Raw genomic sequence first — 20,909 nt, forward strand, 5'->3', positions numbered from 1 at the left:
GAAGCAACCTCAGACTTGTGTTTCATCAGATAGACCCAAGTAGCCCTAGAACAGTCATCAACTAAGGTAAGAAAGAATTTGTGCTTGCCTCTAGTTTCTTTCCTGTAAGGGCCCCAAACATCTATGTGAACTAAATCAAAAATGTGAGCAGCTTTCTCATTTCTAGTAGGAAAGGGTAGTTTTGTTTGCTTAGCCATAGAACAAGTGATGCAAATTCTTTGGCAATTTAAAGGTGATGGTTTTATATTAGGTATAAATTTTAGTTTGGTATCAGCAGCATGTCCCAATCTTAAATGCCACACATCATCATCCTTGTCATTAATAGTAGAGAGAACATTACATGAGATATCAGGTGCATTACATGATTGGAAAAGTATGCCACCTGATTTTAGTTCTTGATTGCTAAGACTACCATCTAAACTAGCATTACATAGAGTAGCTAAGGTGGGGAAGGGATTTCCTGTCCTTATTTAGTAGATAATAGACACCCCTAATTTCTCTTCCAAATCCCTTAATCCTCTTGGTTTGTAAGTCCTGTATCACACACAGATTTGCATAGAAAACCACAGAATAATGTTCATCTCTGGTTAGTTTATGAACTGATAAAAGATTGTGTTTGAAGGTTGGAACAAATAATACATTTCTGAGAGTGATTCCATTATCAAACCTATATGTGCCAATGTGAGAGACAGTGGATGTCTCTCCATTGGGTAGATTGATTTTGGGCGTGTGCCTCAGTTTAACACATTTTTCCAAGAGATTTAAATCAGAGACCATGTGATTGGATGCACCTGAGTCTATGATCCATTCTGGTGGTGTATCTGAGGCAAGATTGCAGTTTAGGAAAGTCATACCTGCAAAGTTAACCTCCATTTCATCTTCTGTTTCAGGATAGTGACTTGTTCCCTTGCCCTTGCTCATTAACTGTTCAAATTGTTGTGTTGTCAGGGTGATGGTGCCGCCAATGTCACCTTGACCTTCATTCATTGATACATTTCCTGCCATCCTCCCATGCTTGGCATAGGAGACTGATTTCCCTTTGTTCTGTCCTGACCTGGGTTGTTTGGAACCTGAGCTTTGATAGCTACCCCTCTTCTTGTTGGCAACATATTTCTATGAAAACCGTATGGATACAGGGTGATCAACTGGGTAGCCCACCACTCTCCAACAGTTATCCCTTGCATGGCCCTTCTTCTTGCACACAGGGCAGGAGGATGCATCAACAGGTGCATTCTGATCAGCAGCATAAAATGCCAGGTTGTCAGACTCCATCTTCTCAGTGCTCATACTCTTATAGTTCCTTCTCTGTGCCTCCTCCTGTTGGAATATGGCAGCGGCTTCTTCCACAGTTGGCAGCGGATTCATCATCAGAATATGACTCCTCATAGTGGTGTATGAGGGATTCAGTCCATTTAGGAACTGAAACAGTTTCCTTTCATTTTGTTCTTTGATTTGAGCATCTAACCAGGCATTGATTTCAGTAGTAACCTGAGTGACTGGTGGCCAGTCTGACATGATTTCAATATTTTGCCACAAGATTCTGAGCTCAGTGAAGTACTCACATATGGACTTGTCTCCCTGACTGAGGTCATCAAGCTCCTTGTTGAGCCTGAACTTCCTTGCCCCATTACTCACAGAGAATTGGGTTTGAAGGTAGTCCCATATCTCTTTTGCTGTCCTAGTGCACATGACAGATCTCTTGATGGGTTGGTCAACATTGTGCATTATCCACGTGATGAGGAGACAATTACATGTGTCCCAGGCAGCCTCCCTGAGTGGATCATTTGTAGGCCTCTTCACCACTCCTGTGAGGAACCCCAGCTTCCTCTTGGCACAAATGGCTATCTCCATTTGTCTTTTCCATTCCAAGTAATTCTCAATACCAGTAAGCTTGGTATCAACAACTACCGGATGAGTGCTCTCTGCTGGATGCAGGTAGAGAGGGTCAGTGGGTTCCATGGTGAACATGGCAGTGGAAGAAGTTTGTGTAGTAGCAGATGCAGTGGTGGTTGAAGTGGTGTTGTTTGTGTTAGTCATTTTGTTGGAGTGGTTTTGAATTTTGTTTGAGATATTGCAATTACAGGAGAAGAAAATTCCTGAGTATGAATATGAGATGCACTGCCTTTAAATAGGCAAGGCATTCATTCCTTGGTTGTTGAAGGTTAGTAAATGCTGCTCTCTTCAGATGGTTATCCGTCCCCTCATTCCTGAGGGCTCTGATACCATGTTGCATTCAAGAGATGTACAGGATTAGAGGACATTGCAAGCATAGAGAGCAGAATATGGTTGAAGTTTTTCATTAATTGTTTTTGTGTGTTTTTGAAAGAAAGTACATAGTAGAGTATATATGCAGTAGTTACAGCATTGTGCTTTTTGGTAGTACACAGAGGGTAATAGCCTAACTGGATAATAACTTGTTTGTGTAAGACTAAAGCTAACATAGTAGATTCCTAGGACTAAGACGGATCTCTATGTTTTGGAGTTGAATATTCATGTTTCCTTTTCTGCTTTCTTGCTTTGTCATTTCGCTTGATGATGTCATCACTGCTTCCATCACTAGTGTCATCTTTACAGCAATCAAGCCCCATAACTCTAACAAAAAGTGAAATTTAACCCCATTATTTGATTTTTCAAGAAATTCCACCAAAATTCATTTTTATGATCCAATTAATCAAATATAAAATTTAATTTTATAACTTTATAAACTTTATACAATCTATAAATTTTATACAATCCAAATTTTTTTATAATTTTACAATTTTAGACAATTTATTCTAAATATAAGAATAGTTCATAAAATTGTGACATATTTTTATTTTGTTTAATATAGATGAATGTAAAATTATTATTTAAATGAATAACTAAACTTCTATAGATTAAGAAGGTTAAAATTAGTAACTTTATGTATTATTAGTTGTATAATTTAAATATAAAATGAATTTTTGTTGAAATTTAAGTGAAAAATAAAATTGGGGTTGAATTTCAATTTTTGTTAAAGTTATGTGGCTTGATTGCTACAATTGAAAGTTAAAGGACCTAATTTCACCATTGAACAAAATTAAGAGGGTAAATTGCCAGTTCCGCGCTTGTTAGGGTGACGTTTAAAAACTTTGCTCAAATAACCCTACTCTACATATGCATCTGATATGATTCATCAAGGTTGAAAGTCAACTTTTCCTATAAACAAGATTTAGAAATTAGAAGGCCAAAATGGGATACACGCAACAATAGCTAACAACATTCTTCCACATTTCCTTTTACGTAAGTATTTCAAGATCCAACAAGGTTTACATTTACATTTACATTTACGCCGTCATACATACTGACACAAACCTCACACAATGTAAGTTTTGCATCATCTTTAATCAAAATCTCCTACTTTCTTTTGTACATTTTTGTAAAAATTTGAAAAGATATACAAATGCTTAATTTGCGTAATCGAAACCTGTGGGTTTAATTTGATAGGGAAGGAGAAATGTTAAAACCCATGGATGCAGAACAACTTCGAGAGTACGGGCATCAAATGGTTGATTTTGTAGCTGATTATTATAAAACCATTGAAAATTTCCCTGTTCTTAGCCAAGTTCAGGTTTCATTTTTGTCCGTCTTTATTTATTACTCGTATTTTACCTGCGTTGTTTCTATGTACATTATGAGAAGCGGCCATATTTTACGTAACCGGTGTTATGTACGTTATACATACTTATCCTATTTGATTTTATATGGTTGGTAGGCCAAATGTCATTTTCCCTTTCCGACCAGATAACTAATTTACTTAATTCGCGATTAAGGCTCTAATGTTATTGTTATTGTTGTTATACATTCTATGACTATTTGTCGGTATCATACAGCCAGGGTATCTTCGCGAGCTTGTACCGTCTTCCCCACCTATTCATCCTGAATCTTTACAAAATGTTCTTGATGGTTAGACTCATAATAATTACTCTTTCTTTTGTACTGGTACAAGCAAGACTATTTGTGGTCGATCGAGTACACATTAAAATGATGAGTTTGTATGGTTGCAGATGTAAGAACAAAAGTATTACAAGGGGTAACACATTGGCAAAGCCCGGCATATTTTGCATATTTCCCTTCTAATAGCAGCACTGCAGGGTTTCTGGGTGAAATTCTTAGTGCTGGTCTCAACATTGTTGGCTTTAGTTGGATGAGTTGTCCGGCTGCAACTGAACTGGAAATTATCGTCTTAGATTGGCTCGCTATTTTGCTCAACCTACCTGAAGCTTTTCTTTCTTCTGGTAACTCGACCTGATGCACTGTCGCTTATTTTTATTCATCACACCCTTCTATTTTCCATAACTAAAATAAAACATGTTTCAAAATAACATTGCAGGTCACGGTGGTGGTGTGATACAAGGAACTGCTAGTGAAGCAGTTCTAGTTGTGTTACTGGCTGCGCGTGACGAGATGCTGAAAAAGCTTGGAAAAGATGCACTGGGAAAACTTGTTGTATATTCATCGGACCAAGCACATTCTTCTGTTCAGAAAGCATGTCAGGTAATCTGAAAAGCATTTACATCATCCGCGAAAATATGACTTATCATCATCAGACTAATATTTAATCTTACACGTATTGCTCACTTGTATATTTCTCTTAGAATGTGAATTAAGATAATCAGATATAGGATGAACACTGATTGATGGAAGATTGCAGGGATTCATCCCTTATTTTTGTATCATCTTGTACCAACTCTAATGTGTACTGTTGTTTTTGTGTTTGATGGAAGATTGCAGGGATTCATCCTGAAAATTTTAGAATACTGAAGACAAACTCAAGAACTGCATATGCCCTTTCTCCAGAAGAATTTTCGAAAGTCGTATCACAAGACGTGGCCTCTAGTCTCATACCACTTCTTTTAAGTGCTACTGTAAGAAAACAGCATATTGACTGAACAGTTTGCAACATTTACTAGTCGCAGAAAGATTATAACGTTATTTGCAGGTCGGGACCACCTCTTCAACCGCAGTTGATCCCTTGCCTGATCTAGGAAAGATCACCAAGGTAAAGACTAAAGAGCATAAGCTTTGTTCGTTGTTTCTGTATTACACATTCGTATCCATTATTTTCATTGCTCAGTTTAACCAAAGCATCGACTGATATGAGGAGTTTTTGTATGTTCGATTTGGTGACAGAGTAATGGAATTTGGTTTCATGTTGATGCTGCTTTTGCTGGAAGTGCTTGCATATGTCCTGAATACCGGCATTACATTGATGGCGTGGAAGAAGCTGACTCATTTAACATGAATGCACATAAGTGGTTCCTTACTAATTTCGATTGCTCAGCTCTTTGGGTTAAGGTATCCTGTCTCATATTTTTTTGTGCATTCTACAGCATGGTTTTGGTGCATAATTAAACTCCTGATATTATGCATTTTCACCTCTTACAGAACAGACAGGCTCTCATTCAATCCTTGTCCACCTATCCAGAGTACTTGAGGAATAAAGTAAGCACTATTTCGTACCTTACTTCTTTTTATGGCGTCTGATTTCCTTGACTGATAATACTGTACATCAGGCTTCAGAGACAAACGCAGTCGTGGATTACAAGGACTGGCAAATTCCTCTTGGTCGTCGATTCAGGTTGGCCTTAATAAACTTTTCTGCGGTTATCTTTCAATACTTGAACAGTTCAGTGTCCTATATTGTATGTATGCAGTAATTTTCATTAAACCATCTGCTCTGTCTCTGTCAGAATTTCAGTATATGAAACATTGGAATAAGAGTGAATTGGGTTGATATTTTCAACGTCTTGCAGATCGCTAAAACTGTGGATGGTTCTACGATTATATGGCCAGGAGGGCTTGCAGTCTTATATAAGAAATCATATATCATTGGCTAAAACGTTTGAGGAACTGGTTATTCAAGACTCGAGATTTGAGGTAAACATTCCTTCCTGCAGAATGTTACATTTGAGCTAACAGTTTTTATTTTACGGTGTAAACTGTAAAGGGAGGCCCAAGGGCGGTTTCAATGCTGCTGCCTTTTTTTCGAATCTACATCATGTTGTTAAACTGATTTGAAGTGCCAACGCAAAACTTTATTTGTATTAGCGATTAGTTAGTGGATACTTTTTGTGCAGTATAATATGGAGTTGACGGAATATGCATGCTTTAATATTGTGAACTGCATAATGTGTAGGTGATTACTCCTAGGCTGTTTTCGTTAGTGTGTTTCCGGTTGCTACCTCCTGCTAATCATCAAGACAAAGGTGATAACCTGAACCAAGCGCTACTGGATGCTGTCAACTCGACTGGGACCATATTCATGTCTCACACAGTAAGTTCTTTCGAGAAAGCAAAAATACTAACAGACACTTGAAAACATGGTGTCCAATGAACTGCTACGATGCTGAAAGATGACCGTTGTTAATTGTTCGACAGCAAATACAGCGACATTGACCAAAACCGAGATTTAATGCTTACATTTGATACATTTTGGAATTTTAAAGAGTTTGTGGATTAAATTGCCCATTTTCAACAGGTCCTGTCTGGTAAGTATGTGCTACGTTTGGCTGTTGGAGCTCCCTTGACGGAAGAAAAACATATTAAGGCAGCTTGGGAGATATTGCAAGAAAAAGCCACTTTTCTGTTGAAGTATGTCTAGTTGTTTTCTGTAGTGTCATTAAGCAATGACCAACTCTTCGTAGGCGAGCAATATGAGGTAAAAATGATGAAGTGTGGCAACTTTGCAAGACATCTAGACGTGTTGGTTATTAGGATAACTTTTTTATTAATTGTAGTTCAAAACACACATTAAATAATACGTTTGTTATTTAATATATTTACACAATTGAAATTGTGTGGTGATTGAAATTAATACGGAGTATCTCTTATTACTAAATTTCATATATTTCACAAAAGTACATAACATGTTGGTAATACCCACTTATCGTAATGAAAACTTATATTTTATTAACATTTTATAGCATTCGCATTAATCTTATTTCTTAACATCTGGTTTTCAAAGTGTTAGTTTCCATTACCGATTAAGTTAGTTCTGTACATATACTCTAATTTTATTTCTATTGAATTTCGTATAGAGCGTAAACTCCATTTCATCTATGTTTTTATTAACATTTTATAGCATTCGCATTAGTCTTATTTCGTATTTTTTTTTCTATAATAATGAATTTTATACTTAACCTAAATCTGTCAACTATTTTATCATTACTGTTAATCCGTGAAATATTACAATATTACTATCACAAAAAGACCGCTAATATTACATAATCAATGTCTGCACCAATATAAAAATAATGAAGTGAAATTATTTAATGTAGAAAAAAAAATTTAATATATATGAATTAAATTTGTAAACTAAAATAAATATATATCCAGATGGGAAATTCATCGGCATTTTAAATGTATTGTTTTATATCGGCAGAAATTTAAAAAGAAGCGGATTGCTTTTACATCTAATATTGAAATATACGATATAAAGCTTTAATGTTATTAGTTGATATCCACGCTTTTTTTATCACATGCAAACTCTTGAGTTATGTACAAATATAAATTTTCTCAAGCAGTTTATAATCATTTTCAAAACTCGGTAATATTTCAAACAAATGAAATGCGAAATATCAATATCATTTAGGCAATCAGACGATTTGAAACATTTAAACTAAACAAAATGTTAATTTTAAACAACTATTTTCTTATCAGAGACTATAAATCTCGATTGGATCTGAAAAGGTCAATATACTCAAAATAATTAAGATTTTAATTTTGATAATGTTTGGATTTATAATTATCTAAAACTTGGTAGTATAATTATAGATATACGTGTAATTTGAACAAATAGGAACAAATAATTTATATCGAAATAAATATATTCCAACATTGGTTAATAGATGTTGCCTTTGCAAAGCTAAGGGGGAAACTTTTGCGCATTTATTCTTCAAATGTTCATTTTCTAATGCCACATGGTTGGACCTGTTAGGCTGGATGGGAATAAGAAGTCGAAGTTCAGAGTACACGACTGAATTTCATAGGATAAGTAGGAGGAGGCACAAGAAACATTGAAGAGCAAAATGGTATAGATGTTGTCTTACTATTGCCATATATAATATCTGTTTCCAGATGAGAAAAAGACAACTGACCAATATGTAAATGCATCAAAAGCAATGTGACTTTTAGTTGATTAGACAAAATCATCCCGACCTGGTTGACTAGAGCCAAAAGCGCTGATCGGAGACCCAAAATTGACCCGCACTATAGCACCGCAATGTGACCCTAAACCCGAATGGACCCGACCCGAACATGACACGAGCTTTGTTGACACGTAACTAACTTGATACGAAATGACCTGATCCAAAACCACCCAACCCGAAAATAACCCGACAAAACACAACTCTAGTTGACCCAAAAGGACTTAATATCATTTACGTTAAAATAAAGAATCAATAGGTAATAATTCAAAACGTAATTTCTTATCTCATAATCATTAACCCGAATTAACTCGACCCGTTTGATCCGAAATGACCTGACCAACATACTCGAAAAAGATTTGAAAACCAAAAAAACCGACTCGACCCGAACTAACTAAATTATGTGACAAACCCAACCACGCCTGACCCGATCCGACCCGATTGGCCCGTTTGGGAGGTGTATTAGCCATTAAAGTGGTTCATACTTATGTTATGAACTATAAGGAGGGGTTAAAAGATCTTAACAAGTTGGATAATTTGTCATTATTTATTCTTATAATGATCATATATTGAGTAAACTAGGTTTGTGACCCGTGAAATTCACGGATTTATCTGTTTTAGTTTTGTTATTTTATCGTATAGTTAAGATTTGTCCGAGCAATTAGCCGATTCATTTAAAAAGATATACTCTTGAAATACATTAAAGTTAGTTAGCTAATGTCTTATTTCTTTGATAACCTCAATTTATTTTCAAAACTATATATTGTAATTTAGTTGTTATTTTTATTAATATTCTAATAGCATGTGGTTTAAAAAAAACACTTTCAATGAGTCCAGTAAATTCATGACACCCATGTGGAAACCCATTCAACAAATTCATGAGAAACCTAACCAATTGATCAACATCTGACCAACATGCCCTAATCAAATAAGTATTGTAAATTATGAATTGTAAATAAAATGTTAAACTTGGTTTAGATAATATGTATGTTACTAAAATTGTTGAAACTACACATACCGTACCGAGCCATCACATCTAATCTTTTAATTATTTTAGTTCTCTTTTATAAGCTATTTATATTGAAACGCATGTGAGATGAGAGTTATTTTAACTTGGCATGAATGAGAACGTGTCAACAGTCATTGGGCGAAACATAAATAATAAATAAATCGAAATTAAACTTTATATTATTGATCCTATAATTATAAATTATTAAAGCAACACTGGTCCAAGAACATGAACAAAATTAATTATTAATGAGTATTTTAAAGTAGTGTTTTTTTTTTTTTTATATAATTTAGTGTAGTTGTCATGTGGCAAAAAATTAAAGGGTTTCATTTGATAAGAATAATCCATACTATCGCTCATCTTCTCAAAATAATCCGAACATCAATTTAACTCAAAATAAACCGTGTTATTGCCCTCTTCTTCTCATACCGCACTTAAGCCATTTTTGACCTATTAAATCCGTTAACTAACATGTCAAGCCCAATTTTTTATTTTAAGAAGGTCAAACCCAATTTTTGTTTAAGCTTCTTTCTTCCTCCTCCATTAACAAGTACCACCTACCCCCACTCCCGCCAGCACCATCAATCGAGGCACTAACTACACCTTCATTACCGTTTCACCATCATTACTCAACTACCGTTCACCACTACGACCACCTACAATTCTCCAGCGCCTATTCCTCTCTGTCTTTCCTAAAAACTCTTTCCAAGGTAACCACAACACCATGGTATTATGAATAGGAACCAAAAACGCTAGCGCCTACTAGACTGGGTTCGAGTCCGGAGTGGGGAAATAGTTTTCCATACCGAGTTATCAAAAATCGGGTTTATTGTGGGTGAACCCAGAAAAAAATAAGATTCATATTAGCAAAGAACAAAAACCCAGAAAATTAAATGAGATTGGGAAAAAATGGACGCGGAGACGCTGATTTGACGGGGGATTTCATAACCCAATTAGTCCACCACCGCTCACCACCAAGGCCGTCGATAATCATCCCACATCTGTTTCTCTCTCTTCAGCAACTCCGACAACACGCTGATTTGAAGCGGAGTTCGATCAGCAGAATGGTAGAACTGGGTTGCCGCGAGGAGTGAGGATGTGGCAGAGATGCCGACGGGGTGCGGAGAGGACTAAGGGAGGTGGGTGTGATGGTGAGAGTTGGAGTTTAGAGGAGGTCTGGTGGTGGTGCCATGGTGCGGAAGTGTTGGCGGTTACTGATGGAGGACTGAGGAGTAAAATGGGTAAAGGGATGATTCTGATAGAAGATGAAGATTATTTTAATGGTGTTGAACCATATAGATATATATGTTTATGTTTTGATAATGTCAAGAGTGCTTTATATTCTATATACTCGTTATGCTTAATTGTTTGTTTAGTCCTTTTAGATTAGACTTATTAATCACAAGCATTAAAGAATTGTGATGGAAGTATACAACAATATATTATGATCAAGCCCTCAATCAAGGATCAAGATATTACAAGCTATTAAAGTATTATTCAAGCATTCATGAGAAGATGAAGATCATTCAAAGATTAATCAAGCTTGAATAATGAAGAAGCCTATATTCGAAGATCTCCTAAGAAGATTAGAATAGTGTAGGTGATTATCTCGTAATGGTAACATAAGAATGCACTTCTTAGATTGGTAAAGTTATAGCTTCACAGCCATAACATTACTTATATAAGAGCTCAATGTTATAGCTCTTTTACTATAACATTGAGACGTGAAGTTTATATTATCCACGACAAAAATAGTTTTTAAATTGTTTTTAGAAAACTGTTTGATTCTTTTAAATGTTTTTAGTAGAAGTGTTTATTTTACAAGGAAGCTTATATTTATATTGAGTGTGGTTTTATTTTAAACTTATAATTAGTAATTATGTTGAATCAACTTATGAGTTGAGTCATATTACTAATTAGGGTTTCTAATCCTACACACTCTTAAACCCTAAATCTAATCTAATGTCAAGCTAGGGTTTTCACGAAAAAACGAAGCCTATGAGCCGTGTGGATCTCGTGTAAACCTAATAATATAAGTTAAGTATTGTTAAGATTTTATTCTCTAAAATTATCTTAACATATCTTTTATATTTAGCATGATATGGTTATATATGATAAGATATTTTTATTATGGAAAAATCTTATCATATCTCAAGATTTAAGGAAAAGATAATAGAAGAATAATTGATAAAGTTATCTTTTAGTTATTCACTATCTTTTCTTAAGATTTTAAGGAAAGAAATAACAAGATATGATTTGTTTACATATCTATTATTTCGGCCTCTAAGGTTTCGAGGAAACCGAGTGCCATGCTTCCTCTTTTGCTATAAATACTTTACTCTTTGCTACATTCAAAAGTAAGACCTTTGAGCATAATTTTGATTTTATTTTAAAAAGCAAAAACTGTGTTTTACAAGCAAAAACCGTTTTGTTATTTTTGAAAAGGTCGTGTGTCTTATATACTTGTGCTTTCGTTCTTTCATTATCGTTGTAAGATAATAGTGCTTAATTGATTTCTTACTCGTTCATTAACGTGAACTTTTAGTAGAATCATTAGTGCTTTCTTATTAGCGTAAGTTAGTCTCTCGAGTATTTCACGATACTCACTTGAGTTACAACTATGGTTAGTTGTACGAGTTGGGTTAGTAAATTTATAATCCGTAGAAAGGTACTAAATTTATTAATCGAGAATAGTGGACGTAGGTTTCGATTTGTGAAACTGAACCACTTCAAAAATCCGTGTGTCTCTCCTTCTCTTACGTTTTATTTACACTTTGTTTTAATTCATTAATTAGTTGATTAGTTAAAGTTTAATCAATAAACTTTAAATAATTAATTATATACTTACAATCGAAAAAGTTGGCTAAAGTTTTTAATCTTCAATTCACCCCCCTCTTGAGTATTTCGGGTATTGATAGATTCTTCAAATGGGAGATGAAGTAACATAACTATTAGTTTAATGATATCCAAATTTTTTTAAAATTTTTTTTTATAAATGTGACTTAGCAAAGGAATAAGGGAAATGTGACTTGGTAAATAGGTAGCAGGTTATCGAGTTTAATATGAGAGAACGAGGGCAATAGTATGGTTTATTTTGAGTTAAATTGATGTTCGGATTACTTTGAGAAGATAGGCGATAGTATGGATTATTTCTATCAAATTAAATAACCCAAAATTAAATGCTTAAGGTTGCCTTTTAATTAGATTGTATAGATAGATTGTATACTAAATTTTCGATGTAAAAGTTTGAACGTCCCTTTGTTATCTAGGCAAATGAAGTTAGTAAGTGAAGATGAAAGGGCAAACTAATGCATAATGTTGGATTATTTCTCTTTTTTTTTTCTTTTTTTTTTTTGAGAATGATAAATCCCCCAATGTATGGAGCTTAAAACATATATGATTATAGGGTTTTTTTTATCTTATCAATATTTTAATTCTCATAAATCATATTTTTTTTATAGTAGCATAGTTATGAAGTTTAATAATTGCTAGTCTTCATATATCATCTATATCAATTTGTCAAAAATCCTAAATTTTAAATTTTTGCAAAAATGATACATTAAGTTAAATAGTAGCCTACTACAAATCTCATTCCAATCTCATTAATGTGTTATAAGAGATATATGTTAGATAATATGACATGCACGCATAAATATTAGATAATAATGTACATTTAGCCATTATCCATGTCAACAGGATTTATTTTATCTAACTTGTTAATAAGATTGAGATTCTCGTAACTCATTCTATGAGAGACATTTTTCAAAGGGAAAATGATGAGTAAAAAATAACACATACCAAAATAAAACATACATCTGAAAGTTTCTGAAATTCTATTTTTTTTTTAAGAAATGAAAAACAATTAGTCATTCACATTCATGTTGTCAATATTGTTTGTAATGCTACCCACCGATTGTAGATGGGCCATGTTGTCAATCTTATAGTTAGTTTATAATATAGTATTGAGTGGAATGGAGGGAGTATTTGTTTAAGAAATTCTAGTATTTCCCTTTTTCATATAGTCCTCTTTCTCCAATAAACTATCCCTACAAAAAAAATCCACTGAGTAATTAATAACAAACAAAGTGGTGGAATTTGATTTATGTCATATTAACCTTATCGTTATTAATTTAAGTTTTCTCTTAAATAATGGGCATTGAATTATAAAGATGTAAGTATATTTACCTTTGAATAGCACAACTCCACAAATTTCGATAGCCCCTAAATGAGAACAAAATAACATATATGTGAAGTTTAAAAATGTGATGAGTATTTCATAACCAATGGAACTTAAAAATAAATAAATAAATTATTAATTTAAAACCCTAATACACTTACCTTACCTTAATACACTTACCTTGATGTTGATACAATGATAAGAAAGATTATTGACGCAAACAATTTTCTAGGCGATGGGGGTAAAAAAAATTTGGCTTCAATTTTGGCTTACAAATGTTGCCTTCAATCAAACATTTATAGCCAATTGAGGATGCGTTTTAAGACTTTTGGACGTCTTTTTTTTATTATTATCAAATTTAATATATACATAAATATGTAGTAAGGTTTTATGACTTTTGAGTATTCTTTTTCATTATTAGTAAATTTAATATAGAAATAAATATAGAATAAGGAGAAATGAAATGTAAAAGGTTTGCTTTAATTTTATTTTCTCTTTTTTCTTTTTTCTTTTTTTTTACTTTTTTTTTTTACAAAATCCACTTTGTATAAGAGTTGTTTAGGGAGTTATCTTACAAAACTAAAAGATGGTACATACTTTGCCTTGCCTTTTATTTACAGATTATATTTATAGATTTGTATATATCCAAGTTAATTAAATTGAGCAAGTTTATAGCAATAAGACTTAAGAGAGAACTGCAAATATAAACCGTGTAAATTTTTATTTGTCGTTTAACCTATTCTAGTTTTTAAAATTAAAAGGCCACTATTTAATGTTAAGTATGTTATTATTTGTCCTTAATATTTACAAATTATTTATTATTTTATAAACGGTGTACAATTAGAATTATGTGATAATTAATTGTTGCTTAAAATATTCTAAGAATAAACACCGAAATTTAAAATTTAGTTGTATGAATTTTTATTTTTAATTGTTGTTTAAGCTATTTAGAAATTTAAAAGACCCGAATTTAATGTTTGTTATGCTATTTGCATTTAATGTTTCAGAATTTTTTTTTTCTTTTTTCCTTTTTAAATAAGAAACTAGTTTGGTGACCCGTGAAATTCACGGGTTTGGTTTAAGGATTGTTTATGCATTTTCCCCTTTAGTTTTTTTTGATGGTTTTTTCATTTTTTCATTCGTGGTCTATCTCTATAATTATTTTAGCCGTTCATATTTTAGGTATGCTTTACTGAGTAAGAAAATGAGTCGTTTCTATGAATCTATAACAAAAATAAAGTTGACACATGATACCCTCCACGATATCGCATACTAATATACTCATATTTTATGAAAGTAAAAGATTGGGCTTTTAAAGAGGATGATGAATTTGAATTTATGACAAATTAATGAAAGAATAAAAAGTTATAAAAGATGGAAAGGCACACAAAGCATTTGTGTAGGGTTCTAATTATTGCAATATTATGATAGGGAAATTGAAAGGATGGGGTGTGGTTTATTCAATAGGAGATAACCTATTATGAAAGTGTAAGAGTTAAGCTCTAGCTTTTCATTAATTTGTTGGCGTAAATTTTTTTTTACTACTTTTTTGTAGTAGCTTGATATTTAGTTATTTACGATTTTACGTCATTCTTTAGTATTGTTTCTTTTTTATTGTAACCTATTATTTTGTTATTCTCATTCTTATTACTTTTGTAACCAAATGATACCATTTTTGTTTAACGTCAAATTTGATATTTTTGTTAGTCAACTTTATTCAAATGATGATACTCCGTATTAATCAAAAAATAATAAGTAGTATTAAACATAATTTATATACCTATTTTTTAGTTTGGAAATAATGATATTTAAGACTTAAAATATTATTCCACTCATTTTCTCTTAACTTTTATAACGTTTAATCAAATAAAAATAATTTAAATAAGGTGGGTAAATAGATAAACATCCATTCTTACATTGAAAATTAAAAGTAAAAAAGATATTCTGCTCATTAGTATTAGGTTGTTTTGAGATAAAATGTAAGTAATTATACTAAGGGAATTAATATAAATAGATTATCGCAAATCGATATATACAATGTACTTTTGCCGTCTTATCATCAAAGCAACAATAAGAAAACAAAATCAAATGTATCCTATCTCATCTCATTAGTATTCTAATCATAAGGAAAATATAGATTTACCGATCTAACCAACTTAATTAAATATATAGAGAATACTATATTTACACTATCTTGCCTTGGTTATATTTGTAATTTGTTGTTAATATCAATCTTAATAAATTTATTACACATTAACAATGATGAATATATTAAAAACATCCGCAAAACAATCTATCACTATTTAAAAGAGATTAAAAAAACTAAAGTTACAATTTAGTTAAGTTATATTATTACGAAAACGCGGGTTACTGACGGGCAAAATTGTAATACTACGGATTTTCTTAAGGGACTAATCGACCTAGTAGAGCCTACTCGGCCGAGTAGTGTTGTTGGTATTGATTGTTTCGGTTCTGCCGAGGAATACTCGGCCGAGTATAGTGGATACTCGACCGAGTAGAGGATACTCGGCCGAGTATACACTTACTCGACCGAGTATCCTGTCTGGCAAAGTATTATTTCGACGGTTTGATTAGGGAATGTTTAGGGTATTTTATATCCCACGTCAGTTTCTAAAAGAGCATTTTCAAACTTCATCATTTCTACGATCACCCTAATATCTCCCCAAGCACTTCCTAATCATTCCATAGCATTATTGTGTGTGTAATCGTCGGAGTTCTTGCGTTTAATCCCTCATTCTACTGCTGGTAAGTTCTATATTTATGTTATTTGTATTCTTTGGGGTTACTGTATACCTATATGGAGTTGGGAATATGGGGGATTGTGCATTGTGTAATCGTGTTATATGCTTATTGTATAGGAGAAGACTTCGTAGAGGAGCCTTTCTGATTGTCCATGTTGCGTGCTACTGTTGATTGCTAAGGTAGGGTTTCCCTACTCAGTTTACTGCTCTTTGTAAGACATGCTTGTTGTGATTATTGTTAACTGTTGATCATCGGAGTATGGAGATTGTTGTGACGATGTTGGTGCGAGGGTATTGAGACGGCTGTGATGTCGTGTGATTGTGATTGTGGTGGAGTCACTTGCGGGAGTGGCTTCACACCCTAGTTCGCCCTCCGTGGAACCCGCCACGGGAGGGGATGTGCACATTAAGGGACAAGGATTGTTGTCGCTCATTGAGGAGCTGGACTAGGTGGGAATGGCTGCGGTCACCCACTGGCGGCGAGGATTACCTGTTGCGATGGGTAATCTGGCAGGGCTACACACTTTGGTGTGTAGTCGGTTACAGTGTGATAATAGAGATTGGAATTGGAAGATGATCAGTTGATTACTTGTTGGTCTGTTTTATAATGTTTGAGTAATACTGACCCCGTTGTTGTTTGTGGAATCTGCGGTGATCCATTCGGGGATGGTGAGCAGGCTTGACAGGTATTGCTAGTGTGAGCTTGGGGACAGTCATGGGAGTATTGTCATCACCAGTCGTAGTCTCACCGTCTGAGTCTTAGCTGATTTCTTTTATTGTCAGACATTGGAGTTGTATTTTGGTTAATCAGTATTTTGATTTGAGATGTTGTAAACTTTATATCTTGCAGTACTTTAATAAATGTGCTCAGTTCAGACGCTTTTGATATGTACTAACCTCGGGCAACCGAGATGGTAACACACTTTCATGGTAGGGTGGTCCTGCTAAGGCACCTTGGTATGAGGGGGTGTTACAAAGTGGTATCAGAGCCGAAGATTCCGGCACCTAAACAAATGAATTTAATGAACCTAGATAGTCTAAATAAAATGAACCGGGGGAGAGTTGTTTGGAGCTACCGCAAAGACTCGGGAGACGTCCCGGAGTCGCAAATTGGCCCTCACTAACTCGAACCGGTAACATGGGGAAGTGTGATGAGAGTTAGGTTTTGTATGTACATGTATGCGAAGATGCATGTTGGTAATAGTTGAAATTTGTAAGTGTGGTGATGGGAGAAATGGTGGATGTGACGGGTTTGTGAATGTTTGTCATGTTGGATTTAGCATATGCATGAATTGTATGCTGATATGATTATAACGTGGTATTAAAGTTCTTGATATTTGAGTTGTATGCTGATATGATTATAACGTGGCATTAAAGTTCCTGATATTATGTGTTTGCTGCGGGAATAGTGAGCATGATAGAAAACTTTATACTGTATACCCGTCTATAGTGAGACTCGGCCGAGCAGGGCAGGTACTCGACCGAGTATGGAGTACTCGGCCGAGTAACCAAGCACTCGACCGAGTGTTGTTTGATTGTAAGTAGCAATCGCTACTGTATGTGACAACTCCACCGAGTAAATATGTATACTCGACCGAGTGTTGTTTTACTCGACCGAGTGTTGTTTCTGGATTTTTGACGTTTGCTTCTGGAGTCGAATACTCGACCGAGTATCTATGATACTCGACCGAGTAGTCGTTACTCGACCGAGTATGGTTGTATACTCGGCCGAGTGTTCTTTTGGCGGAAGGTTGTTACGTTTTGAGCCATAGGCTTTTGTGTTTACGTTTCCTTGTTTCTTGTCAGCTCAAAATGCCGCCCAAAAGAACTCCCGCGCAGATCCAAGCTTCTGAGATGACTCTTGATGAGGTTGCTCGCAAGATTGAGCAACAAGAGGCTCTCCTTGAAGCTCTCAAAAATGTGGGAAAGGGAAACGAGAAGTCGATGGATGCTACTCAGCTCAGCATCATCATTGCTCGCTTCAACCCTCCCACATATGATGGGGTAGGTGAACCAAAGCTACTCGAGAAGTGGCACCGTGAGATTGAAGCTCTCATGGAAATGGTTAAGTGCCCCGAAGACATGATCGTCGAGCAGGTAGTGTACTACCTAAGAGGTGAAGCTGCAGTTTGGTGGCAAAATGTCAAGGAAGATGCTAGAGCTTTTTACCAGGCGGAAGGAGCTATTCCTTGGTCTGGGTTGAAGAGTTCTATGAGAGAGCAGTTTGTGCCGGAGCATATCTGACACAAGATGAGATCCGACTTTGATTCCTTCACCATGACTGAGGAGATGACGGTCACTGACTACTATCATCGGTTCTTGGAGCTATCTCATTATGTTGAGAACATGCAGCTAGGACAGAGAGGTTTGGCTCTCCGTTTTGAGAGGGGTTTATCTGCTAAGATTGGGAGTCGTATGCCAGCTGGGGTTGCTACTGACCTCAAGGAAGTGTACCTGAGAGCGGGTCAAGCTGAGAGAATGGTAGATCTCTCAAGAGAGATCGACGAGAGGACTGCTGCTGAAAAGAGGAAGGCTGATGGTGGAAACAACAGTCAGTCGGCCAACAAGAAAGGGAACTTTAGCCATGCTAAGGCTTTTTCTGGGGGAGCTGGTTTTTCGGGAGGATCTCGTGGCTGGGGAAAGAATGGAGGTCGGAGTGTGAGTGACAACTCTAACCTTACATGCTTCAACTGTGGTGGGATAGGCCACAAAAGACGGGAATACACGAGCTACAAGCCCGACACTGGTTCAGGAGCTCGGTTAGGGAATTTTTCTCAGGGGCCGACTCAGAGTTTTGCTAGTAACCGACCGGGAGGTTCATGGGGCAACAGAGGTGGACAGGGCAACCAGGGCGGTTACAACCGCGGTGGTGGTGGATCTTATCGGTGCGAACAACAAACCACTCGAGGATTCGGCGACCAAGCCAAGTACCTCCAATGCTTCAGTTCAGGGTGGAGGACAGAAAAACAGTGGAAAGCTTTTCATGATGGATAAGCAGGAAGTACAGGATGATGCTCATGTAGTTACTGGTACCTTTCTTGTTCATAATGTACCGTCCTTTGTTTTGTTTAATTCCGGGGCTACACATTCTTTTGTGTCTAAGAGTCATGCTGTGTCTATGGGTTTGGGGAAGTTCGAGGTTGTAAAAGATGATGTATTCATACCTTCAGGGGAGTCTGTGTCGTGTCTCAAGCTGTATAAGGGGGTATCCATGGTAGTTGGAGGGGTAGATTTACCAGTAGACCTATTAGAGTTTCCTATGGATGGGTTCGAGGTAATTGTCGGGATGGATTGGCTGGGTAGGTATGATGCCAGGATAGATTGTCGGCAAAAGAGAGTGTCCTTAAAGGGTCCCAAGGGTGCTAGGGTGTCATATAGAGGGTTTGTGGTAAAGCCTAAGTGTAGGTTCATAGCTGTGATGACTTTAAAGTCATGTTTGAGGAAGAAGTGTCCTTTGATTCTCTGTCATGTGAGAGACCACCGAGTAGAGTCACCGACAACTTCTGAGATATCTGTGGTGAGAGAGTTCGAAGATGTTTTTCCTGAGGAAATACCGAGTTTGCCTCCCAAGAGGGATGTTGATTTCAGCGTGGAGCTTAAGCCGGGAACGGGTCCTATATCTAAAGCACCTTACCGTATGGCACCTAAAGAGTTGGCAGAGTTGAAAAAGCAGATACATGAGTTGCTAGGCAAGGGTTACATCAGGCCTAGTGTGTCACCGTGGGGAGCTCCAGTTCTTTTTGTCAAGAAGAAAGATGGGAGTATAAGACTGTGCATTGATTACAGAGAGCTCAATCGTGTTACAGTGAAGAACAAGTATCCGTTGCCTAGGATTGATGACTTGTTTGATCAGCTAAGTGGAGCAGGGGTGTTCTCAAAGATTGATCTGAGGTCGGGTTATCATCAGTTAAGGATAGCAGATGAGGATATTCCTAAGACAGCGTTCCGGTCTCGATATGGTCACTATGAGTATGTAGTGATGCCGTTTGGGTTGACCAATGCACCAGCAGCTTTCATGGATTTGATGAATCAGATCTTTACACCGTTCTTGGATAGGTTTGTGGTTGTTTTCATCGACGATATCTTAGTCTACTCTAAGACTAAGGAAGAGCATGAGGAGCACTTGAGGATAGTCTTGCAGACCTTGAGAGAAAATCAGCTTTATGCCAAGCTATCTAAGTGCGAGTTCTGGTTAGAGGAAATGGCTTTTCTGGGCTATGTGATATCTAAGAAGGGGGTATTTGTGGATCCTAGTAAGATTGAGGCCGTCACCAATCGCCGAAGAATGTTGCTGAGATTCGGAGTTTCTTAGGCCTTGCCGGCTACTACAGGAGATTTGTGAAAGATTTCTCTACCATAGCGCGGCCTATGACATCTTTGATGAGGAAGGAAGTCAGATTTGTTTGGGATGAGAGTTGTGAGACGGCGTTTCAGACCTTAAAGGAACGCTTGACCACAGCTCCTATCCTAGCCTTGCCAGTGGGTTGTGAGAACTTTGAGGCATATACCGATGCTTCAAAGAATGGTCTTTGTTGTGTTTTGATGCAGGAAGGGAAAGTCATAGCTTATGCTTCGAGGCAGCTGAAGCAATATGAGGAGAACTACCCTACTCATAATCTGGAGCTGGGTGCAGTTGTATTCGCTCTTAAGATTTGGAGGCACTACCTTTATGGAGCAACTTTTAAGGTGTTCTCTGATCATAAGAGTCTAAAGTATATCTACACCCAGAAAGAGCTTAACATGCGACATAGACGGTGGATGGAGCTGATCGGGGATTACGATATGGAGATCATCTA

At 35.9% G+C, this 20,909-nt stretch overlaps 2 protein-coding genes across 3 annotated transcripts; one reads left to right on the forward strand and one right to left on the reverse strand.

Annotated features, from left to right (window-relative positions):
• Positions 1 to 1,113: 1,113 nt before the first annotated feature.
• LOC141644442 (uncharacterized) lies at positions 1,114 to 2,037 on the reverse strand. The gene has a single exon (XM_074453958.1). The coding sequence runs from the start codon at positions 2,035 to 2,037 to the stop codon at positions 1,114 to 1,116; it is 924 nt and encodes a 307-aa protein (XP_074310059.1).
• Positions 2,038 to 3,177: 1,140 nt separating this feature from the next.
• On the forward strand, positions 3,178 to 6,899 carry LOC141604130 (tyrosine decarboxylase 2). 2 transcript variants are annotated; one of them, XM_074422949.1, is made up of 13 exons: positions 3,178 to 3,261; positions 3,466 to 3,589; positions 3,852 to 3,924; positions 4,026 to 4,256; positions 4,352 to 4,515; positions 4,746 to 4,886; positions 4,961 to 5,020; positions 5,152 to 5,316; positions 5,407 to 5,463; positions 5,535 to 5,599; positions 5,775 to 5,898; positions 6,158 to 6,295; positions 6,500 to 6,899. In XM_074422949.1, exons 2-13 carry the CDS (start codon positions 3,476 to 3,478, stop codon positions 6,620 to 6,622), a joined length of 1,455 nt encoding a protein of 484 aa, XP_074279050.1. In that variant the 5' UTR covers positions 3,178 to 3,261; positions 3,466 to 3,475; the 3' UTR covers positions 6,623 to 6,899. The 2 variants fall into 2 exon arrangements, with proteins under 2 accessions (XP_074279050.1, XP_074279049.1); XM_074422948.1 differs by having other exon boundaries at positions 3,255 to 3,343.
• Positions 6,900 to 20,909: the final 14,010 nt, after the last annotated feature.

Source organism: Silene latifolia, chromosome 1, assembly GCF_048544455.1.
Source record: "Silene latifolia isolate original U9 population chromosome 1, ASM4854445v1, whole genome shotgun sequence".
NCBI classification, from domain to species: domain Eukaryota; kingdom Viridiplantae; phylum Streptophyta; class Magnoliopsida; order Caryophyllales; family Caryophyllaceae; genus Silene; species Silene latifolia.